The sequence below is a fragment of the Montipora capricornis genome, chromosome 14, assembly GCF_036669925.1.
Source record: "Montipora capricornis isolate CH-2021 chromosome 14, ASM3666992v2, whole genome shotgun sequence".
NCBI classification, from domain to species: Eukaryota; Metazoa; Cnidaria; class Anthozoa; order Scleractinia; family Acroporidae; genus Montipora; species Montipora capricornis.
Window position 1 is genome coordinate 34,970,786 of NC_090896.1, and position 10,000 is coordinate 34,980,785.

Below are 10,000 nucleotides of genomic sequence, written 5' to 3' on the forward strand. Positions count from 1 at the left end.
AAGCTATATCATCACAAATATCACAAGCCACTATTTAGCAGGTGACAATAAAAACAAATTTATACATTATCTATTAATTGCTTTTAATATTTTTGCCTTCAACCATTTGGCCTGAAAATAAATGAAATCCAACCAAACTTGCACATCTGCATCAGATTTCAATTACGTCCGGCTGAAAAAAGCCACAATATCCATCCAAACTTGTCAGCCATAATACATTTAAGTTGTGTGATTTGATAATGTGGTACCAACATGTGTGAATGACAAATAATACTGTTAAACCTTCCAAGACAAATACTTTTTCCGATTGGAGGAGAACGTGTCACTTGTCATGGGTCAAAACTCACTACCTCCCTCGGGCGAACAAAACTCACTAACTCCCTAGGGAAACAACGACTTGAACTTTTGACCTGCACGTGATCAGGTTGTGCACCTTTGAAACAGCAGCAAATTTGTATGCCAACTGCATCTAGCAAATAATTTTTACGCAGTCATGGCAGCTAAACGGTTTCAAGCAAGAACTGAAGAAGAAATTTTAATGAAGTTTTAACATTAAATGATGTGATTTGAATTAAAGTGCCACTACGATGAAAATTTTGCATGTCCTTTTTTCTTCAGATTTTGAAAATAGACGTACTAAATAGGTATCATGCCAATTTTTATCTCCAAAGTCCAACGGAAAGTATGATTATCGCAACGTAGTTTTTACGGTTTTCGCTGTCCGCCATTACTCGAACGGCAAACGACCGTAAGCGAGGAAAAGGGTTGGGTCTAGCTAGATCGCCTGGGGTCTGACGTCATACGCACAACCCTCAAAATAAACGCAGCTAATTTCCCATCAGAGATTCTGCCTCACCTAACATAAACAGTCATCGTCGTCTGCGATGGACTGCCGAAGGAAGGAAGGATTAATAATAACCCAGCTGAAATATTATTTATTTTCATAAACAATAGGTTAGAATGGATCCAGGGTTTTGTCAAAGGATGACTCGCAAACCCTGAGTGGGGCCAGGCAAATTGGCATTAACCATTATTACTACTACAGCTGTATCTAAACTTACTTTAACTGTGTCAGATCAAGGGTGCCATTGGTTACATGATCAAGAATTCTTCCAGGTGTTCCTACAACCACATCTAGCCCTTCTCTTATGGCCTTGGCTGGTAAGACAAACAAAAGATAAACACTTAAGACTGAATTAGAAAAGGAAAGGCTAAGTGTTTAGGGGTCTACAGAGTTGAAAATTATTGTTGATTTTCTTCGTGTTCTAGTAATTTGAGAATGAATTTTTGCAAACAGGTCATGTGACATGAATGTCAGGGGCCCAAGTCAGGATGGCTTAGTGCTTATCAACCATACCTTCCACCAAGCTCTGTGACCCAGGTTCAACCCTCTGCCCTGAGGTCGCATGTGGGCTGAGTTTCAGTCTATCTTATTCTGACTCTGTGGGTTTTTTTAAGGGTACCCAGGTTTTCCTCCCTCATCAATTACATGTAATCCATAAATCAATTACATCTGACTGCAAACAGATACTCTTGATGGGGATAACCTGTGGTATCCCTCTCTCCTTTAGTAACTGTTTAATTAAATATTAAATTAAGTTAAATTAAAATGTACGCATGCACGTCAATTTTAACCTGGATTTCATTTTGTATTTCCACATTACATATACATCCTGTGATTATCTATCTCCATCCTCAATAAAAAAATATATTAAAATTAAAAGAAGCAAAAGGCAAGGAGCGTGTGATCAAAGAAACGTAGAGGTTACCAAAGAAAGGACTACAAGCAGTGATCGCTTACAAGTTGATCAAACAGAAAAAGTATTTTAACTGACCTTGTGGTCCATAAGAGACTCCTCCATACATACAGTGCACAGCAAGTTCTGACTTGAGAAAATCAAATTGCTCCCCAACCTATAAATCGTGTCAATATTTATTTTAAAATCTTAAAGTGCTAAGCCATACCACAACCTGTAAGATATTACATACTGTATGCAATATTATACAGGTATTCCTGCTTTGTAATTGCCATGTTTTTTGACCAAAACAAAAAATTAAATACGAATGGAGCTCAATCTAAAGAGGCTTGAAAAGTGAAACAAATTTTTTCCTTTGGGGGCACAAATGTGATTGTCATGACCAAGGCATCCTCATCACTAATATTAAATTTAACTGAATTTCATGTGGCTAACTGCATTTTAACCAAGTCAACAAAACGCTCCATGAAGCGTACACTGAAGGCACTGAGTTGGGTGGTATTGAACTGCAGCCTTAATTTTTTCAAGTGGGGGGTTATTAAGACCACTTGATGGGTCACCCAGATATCAGCAGCAGAGGCCCTTTGACTCGCACATTTAATTATTTTGTAATGTCCTGTCCCATTTTGAGGTCTTTTAGTTTTTTAGTTTAAATAACAAAACACGCTCTTGAGTAGAATTCACTAGTTTCTTCTTTAAATAGTCTGCAAAAAAAACTAACTGCAAATTGCTCTGACGGACATTTCCTGCATGTCATGCATGTCTTGCAGTTGCGCTAAGCAAACATTTATTGCACACACTAAGGAAGGACTGAAGATATTGTTTCCTCTTCATAATTAGACAAGTCTTCTTTTCAGTCTAATCTGATGCCAGATCAATACATTTTTTGGCTAAAGTTATGTTCGCACAAAGAGTACCGTAAAAGCCAGGAGTTAACAGTAAAAGACATGCCAAAAGACAGATGAAGAAAAATATAACAGTTTTTATATAATTTTTTTATTATACAATGTAACTCTGAATCAAATCCTCATCAAAAGATTAATGACAATTGATCGTAAAAATGCGAAAATTTCTGCAGTCTCTGACTTTTGTGAATTAAGGGAAAGGTCATGATGTTCTGCCAAAAGGAATTAATTGATCACATGCTAGGCAACCATAAAGGTGCACGGGATCACCTTGTGTCAACTGAATGAACTACAGGGAAAGAATGTTACTCGTTCGTTGTTTTCAGAGTGAAACAATGTACTTTTTAGCCAACAAACTTCCATCTTTGGTTTTTTAATTTTGCTGTAATATTCTGAAATTCTGTCAGGTCTGGAAGCCTCCTTTGTCGGGTTTCTGAGAAACGTATCTATTTTGACTTTAGGGTGAACTATTTACATAATCATTGAGGTTGAGCGGCCATGTAATTGAAAATCTAAACATCTATGAGATACAAAAACAGATTCCAGATATTTATTTTCCACTGCCTGTCTTGTTTATCCAATTGACGTTCCATTCTTGAGCTCCATAAAGGTATTATATTTTCTTTAAAGATCCACCCAAACACCATTTGTGTTTCAATGACTTCCACGCCATTGCAGGTTAATTAAATATTCTAGGTCCACCAGAGAAATCTACGCATTTCTCAGGCTACCCCCCTGAAATGCATCAAAATATGTGCAGAAGATTCTATGCACAAAGACACCACATAGCAGGGGAGTGACAGGAAAGACTTTTCCTGACATGGAAAAAATGCAGAAATGAAACAGATTCTGACTGGGTTTGGCAACCCAGTAACAAGGAGGCAGTTGCTTCTACATGATGCATGGATTCAATCTCGACCCCAGAGCTCTTCTCTCGACTGAGGGAGAGAAGAGCTCTGGGGAACCCTGAAATAAAGTGTCTTCTCATTGGTTTCCGTGAAGAACAATCAAAAGCGTCTTTGATTGGTGCATTCATGTTAGCACGATGAGTGAGCAGGCGCCGTAAGATTCAAATAGCCCAATATTTGGCTATGAGAACCCTACGATGCATGTTCTCCTACATTGAGTTTCCCAGAGCCTTGGGTCGATCCGAGGCTCTGGTGACGAGAATGGCATGGATTATGATCTCTTGCAATTAAGCATTGAAGAATACATTAGTTCATATTTATTTGAGATGCAAGAAAAATGAGCATTTTCTGGAGCCTCTTTGGGTCCTTTGTTCACCTTCCTCTATACTTTCAACTGTATTTTCAGAGTAGCAAGTGTCAGTAATCCATGCAGTTTGTGGGCTCATGGCAAGGTTACCAGGATTTAGTGGCTTTAGAAGTCTCAATCTGTGCAATGCACAATTACCACAAACCAATAATTATAAAGAGTTTGATTTGGACCAAGCAATCAGAAAACAAGAAAACCAACCTGCTTAGCAAGTTCTCTAGTTGGAGCCAACACTAAAACCTAAAAGAAAAATTTGTTTTAAAGAAATCTGCACACTTTATCATTAATCTTTTCTTGTGTTCCGTATTCATTCATAAAAGGGAACATAGTATCTGAGTGGACCTAGACGTTGTTATCCCATTCACACCCAGCGTAGACTGCTGGCAGTCCTCTGTTTTTCTCTCATAATTCAGTACGGGTTATGAGGCGAGACGTTTTGGCTAAAGGGGAATGGGACGAGACATGGGCGCAGCACGCCTTCTTCCCCACTCGGCATACCACCCTTGTCTCGCCTTCTTCTCTACACGGCCAACGCCATACCACCCTTTCGAGTTCGCGATGACTAAGCGCTCGTCCTAGTGACCCATAGAGAAAAAACCGGCTGCCAGCAGACTACACCCAGAGTCCCACTAAGAGATAAGCAAACAACCAAATGTGTTTCAAACTAGTGTTCAACTAGTTTGCATTTGAGTTTCAACGCATTTGCGAGCGAGGCTGATAATGACAGAACCACAAGCCTACTGAGTTACTGACAGGACAACTTCCAGTTTGTTGTAGTTGTTTATGAACATTTTGGACTTTTTTCTCCTAAAAGAAGGAAATGAATTTTATGTTCAGGAAAATTTCAAGGCATCCATCTATCAAAAAAGAGAGGATAGCCATTGGACATAAAAGGAATTAATTCAATGGTAAATGAAGGAGATCAACCCTCTTCCACCATATTTGAAATTTAAAGGAGAGTGTAATATTATTTACTCTTTACTTCAAGTCTGCCTCTGCATATTTTTTTAAATCTTAATTTTTATTTCTCATGAATTTCAGAAGGGGTCAGAAAGGGCATCAGTGTTTTGTACTAGCCTCAGTCTGTAAAGAGCTTTTGACTCAGAGGAACTTTTTCTGGGTTATACTATCCCTCTTAAATGCAAAGTAAGACACACCCCCTCATTTGTATCTAACACAAAATCTCATCTATGCACTTCCAATGAATGATAAGATTACCACAAATATTAGGGTTAGTGTTGTACGGGGTGCAGGGATGGCGCAGTGGTGAGAGTGCTCGTCTCCCACCAATGTGGCCCAGGTTCGATTCCCAGACTCGGCGTCAAATGTGGGTTGAGTGTGTTGGTTCTCTACTCTGCACCAAGAGGTTTTCTCCGGGTACTCCGGTTTCCCCTCTCCTCAAAAACCAACATTTGACTTGATTTGTGTTAATTGTTAATTTTAATTTACAGTGTCCCCAATTATTACTGCTTCAGCACTAGAACGACTTGACACTTAAATAAAGTTCCTTTCCTTTCCTTTCCTTTAATTAGTTAAGAACAAATGCAGCCATATAGAGTCTATCTTCACTTAGGAAGCAGTGCCAGGTAGTCTATAACAATCATGTGTGACAATGATGAATGTGGGGACAGTTTCAGCTGTGACACTTATCAAAATCAGTGTGTTTCTAATTATGTGATGTACTGCATTGGACAACCCTCACCTTTGGAGATCTCCCTCTTTTGTGAAAGAGTCTTTCCAGCTTAAGCTTTTCAACCAATGGCAGTGCAAATGAGAGCTGTTAAAACATGTGAAAGAAATAATATTATTGATTTCATTTTGTTTAATGGATTCCATGACATCTTCACTGAGTGAAAGTTCTGATGACGACAGCTGGAAGATTATCAGAACTGTCAACATGAATTCAAGACTTCGTTTTGGCGATTGTGTTATGAAGACATGAATAAGATAACGCGAGCAATGTTAGTTAATCAAGAGAACAAAGGATTTTAATAATCTTGAAGAAGAGGTAGTGAAGAGAAAGCTCAAAGAGAATCCTTTTGATGAGACGTCCACCTTAAAATTGAGCAGTTCATAGAAATACTGTACTGTAAAATGGAAAAATAAATGGTTTGCACCCAGGAGTTACATACCTCGATGGGTTAGGTGGGTGAAAGTCATCCTGACAAGGACTTTTAACAGTGGCTGACCTTTCGACAACCTCAGCACAAGTCATCTACAGAGTTTAGTGAGGATTGGAAATTCAAACATTTGGTGATGCTCTGATCTGTCTTGTGACGGATCAAATTTGATCAGAAGTCGAATTCTGTCTCTTTCTCTATTGTGTAGTCATCTCCTCATTTACTGAGCCTCACTGAAATGTTTTTTTTTCCCCAGAGGTGATTACAGATTCCAAAGCGGAATGATGAAGAGAAAAGATAGTACGATGTGACAAATTGTGTGTGCACAATGGTTTTCTTCAAACGTGAAAACTGACAACAATTCTTTACTTTACCCCAGTCCCCCACACTTTACAATAGGCCGATTTACAAAAAGAACAAGTATATCTGTTGACGATGGCACATGAAAAAAAAACTTTAATGTGAGCTCTCCCTTCGTCAAATGTTGTTCCCTTTCTTTTGCTAAATCAACCCAATTGCTCTTGACAAACAACAACTATTAAAGTGCATATTTTCGTTGCGTCATCGTCTATCCTAGTGACTTTCAAACAAGCACATGGTGAAAAGTCGACAACTAGTCTTTATTCAAGAGTACTTGAATAAAGGTCATGTGTCTGATTACACAATGCAGTGAAAATTTGAATTCGCCTTCAGATGGATCTTCATAATAATTATTACAGGCAACAATTGAATTTGTGTGAACATTTAACTGAGATGTCTCAGCTGAAACTGATTTTTACGTATTCCCAAGTATTTTGTTTTCTGTCAAGTAAGACGTCATGACCATTTTTAGCATTTCGCAACTACTTCAATCGCCATTGTGCATCCAAAGCTTTAGGATTCTTTTGCTGCAATATCAGTAGATGAAGCACGGAGGTTGAAGTAATGGTTGGAAAAAGGACATTGAAATGCTTTTCATTTCAGGTAAGTGGTTCAAATGAATAAACATCATTCGAATTCCATTGAATGTGGCCTTCCAGTGTTAGTACATGTAGATAGTAAACTGATAAGACTGCACAGTATGGACTAGATCCAGACTAACAAAACGTTTTTCGATTGGGAGAGTGCAGTTTGTTTTCTATGAACCACGCACATTCTTTGATAAATAAATAAATAAATAAATAAATAAATAATTAATTAATTAATTAATGAAATTATCACTTTCTTCTGGGGAAATCACTGCAGGTTCTGTCTGTCGGACCAGATCCAGTCGGGTCAAGTCCGACGGATCCGGCTTTTGCCAACAGCCTTTTGTAATTGGTAGTGGGAATTTTGTAATTGGTAGTGGGAATTTTGAATTTCCATCCACCACTTGACTCTGGAGATGACTTCTGCTCTGAGGTTGTCAAAAAGTCAGTCAATGCTGACAGTCCTTCTCAGGACTACTTTCACCCAGACAATCAAACTCCATCAAGGGAGAAATACTGTGATTAAAAACAACAAATTAATGGCCACCAAATGAATGCCAAATGTTTTAGGTGCACCCAACAAGTCTTGCGCAAAAAATGGCTACTGCTATTAAACACTCTAGTATAAGCCCCACCTATTTTACTTGAACGTCAAGCTAAAATTAGGGACGCAGATTTTCTACCCTTTCGGTTGGGGGGTACAAATTGCATAATTTGCAGGTCCAAAGATAGAATGAAAAGGTTTAATCCCCAACCTTGCCCTTTAGTAAATCTTTCAGGCTACTCATTTTTGTTTTACATGAACAACCAAATTCCAACTGACATGGGATATCCATTTCTCAGAAAACCTGCTTTTAATTATATTATCTCCACCTTGTAACTTTAATAAGGGGACCTAGGAAAAACTTTTCGACAGGTGCAATGTATGTGAGAGTATGAATGATTTTAAGATCAAATCAATAATTGACAACATACTGTTTTTCCTGATCCAGTTCCTAAAAAAGCAATACAAAAACAATAGAATTAGAAACACTCATAGCCTAAGTTATGAAATAGAACTTATTATTCCATTTTATCAACTGATCATTTAAATTAGTGGAATATATTCATGAATTTTCAGGTGCCTGTGGGGGTAATTGCAGAGACTCCAACCCTGTGACCTAAAAAAGGGAGGTTTTAACCCATTGACTCCCAGGGGTTCCCCATTGATGAGCAAAATCGTCTGGCGTTAGACAGAGCAAAAATAGTCTGGCTAGTTTAAGCCGGGTTTGGGTGTCAAAGGGTTAAATCTCTCTTTCATCTATAGCCTGCAATTCAAAAATATTTACCTTTCTTTTATTGATTGTTATCCATATCATTCTCATTACCACTATAATCATCATCATCAAAATCATTATCATTGATGTTTTGCACAGAGAAGGACAAATAAAAATATTTTACATTCAAAACTTACTTGCTTGAGCAATCAAATCATGTCCATCATAAATATAGTCAAATGTTTCACTTTGGATCGGAAACAGATAGTCAATTTTTTTGCCTGAAGAGCAAATCAGAAAATAATTATGAATTAATTTCTTTTTATATAAAAAGGTACATGTATTAGATATTATTATTCCACTATTACGCCATTTTACCATATTTGGTTAAGAGAACGCGCAAAATATGAGACGGTAATACACTGTAGTGTCCAGGTTTGACTGGTTTAGAACAGAGCAAATACGGACGAAACAGGAGTTTTTCAATGAAAGAAATTGTTTTTAACATGATGCAAAGACTGAGAATTTAGAGAATTTGGCTTGTGGTCACTTGTGACTCGTCTTTTCATTTATCCAGTCAAATAAGGACACTTGGCTGGCTTTTGTGCTGTTTACATCGTTTGCACGCGCCTTGACAGACAGATGGTGCTTTTTTTCAAAAACACTCTCACCAAATAAAATTGAAGCAAAATAACACATTTTTGTAGTGGAATAATAAATCTCTTACTCGATGGTTTAACATATAATACTCGCGGACATTTTGCTCATTGCTTGTAGTTTTCCTTGCCCCCTGCGGGGCTCGGAAAAATACTATGCAATTTGCAAAATATCCGCGAATATTATATGTTAAACCCTCGAATAAGATGTATATATTCCCCAGCTGGTTCTTCATTCTCTGCTATAAGGTACTCCTAATCAGTTAGAGCTGTTTTTGGTTACAAGATATCAAAATAATAATGATTCAAGTTACATAATTATACAAATGTACCTCGTGCAGAGAGTAAATAATATTATTAATTTCGGGACATGTAATGACCTCATCAAATAGACAAATCTACCTTTAAGCCGTTGAACAGTTTCTTCTGACAATCGAAACTTTGAAAAGTCTCCAGACTCTTTTACATCTGTGTCTTCTTCCTGCAGAAATGAAATAATTAATGGACAACTGATCAGTCCAGGGAAATCAATGTAAAAAATGCTCATATTAGATATGTGATCTTCATAGTACACAACTGAAATGAGTAAATTTTAAACAACACTGTCTTGTAAACACAAAGTACACGACCAAAAACATCTACATTAATTTTGATGATTTACACTGAGTCTATAATAAAACATTAATTTTTTTATAATTTATCTTACATGTAGCTCTCAGAAAACAACTGCTGGTCAATTTTGTTTTGCAGGGACAAAACAGTCTATCCTCATTAGCCCTTTCACTCCCAAGATGTAAATGTTAATTCTCCTTACTGACTGACATACATTCCTCTTATTGTCAGTTATGGGAATTTGCTCATAAAAAATTATATTCAAATAAAAATCTGTAGGTGATAAATTTCTTTATTCTCATCACCTGTCTGCTTCATGACTATGTATATAAAAAATGATCTTGCAAGGAGAAAATATAATCACATCACTCACTCCTTGGAAAGAAAGGGTTAACCCATTGACCTCTGAGAGTGAAACTTAATAGATTTTACTCTGTCTAACGCCAGATGATTTTACTCGTCCATGGGGGGG

At 37.4% G+C, this 10,000-nt stretch overlaps 1 protein-coding gene across 3 annotated transcripts in view; it reads right to left on the reverse strand.

Annotated features, from left to right (window-relative positions):
- LOC138033792 (nucleolar RNA helicase 2-like) overlaps nucleotides 1-10,000 on the reverse strand; it is a 34,894-nt gene that overhangs the window by 19,092 nt on the left and 5,802 nt on the right. For all 3 annotated transcript variants that reach the window (XM_068881617.1, XM_068881615.1, XM_068881616.1), the window contains 7 exons: nucleotides 9,319-9,397; nucleotides 8,458-8,541; nucleotides 7,980-7,999; nucleotides 5,640-5,714; nucleotides 4,139-4,177; nucleotides 1,836-1,914; nucleotides 1,062-1,158 (listed from right to left, as the gene is read on the reverse strand). In XM_068881617.1, the coding sequence (XP_068737718.1) occupies nucleotides 1,062-1,158; nucleotides 1,836-1,914; nucleotides 4,139-4,177; nucleotides 5,640-5,714; nucleotides 7,980-7,999; nucleotides 8,458-8,541; nucleotides 9,319-9,397 (473 nt within the window). The remainder of the gene's footprint in view (nucleotides 1-1,061; nucleotides 1,159-1,835; nucleotides 1,915-4,138; nucleotides 4,178-5,639; nucleotides 5,715-7,979; nucleotides 8,000-8,457; nucleotides 8,542-9,318; nucleotides 9,398-10,000) is intronic.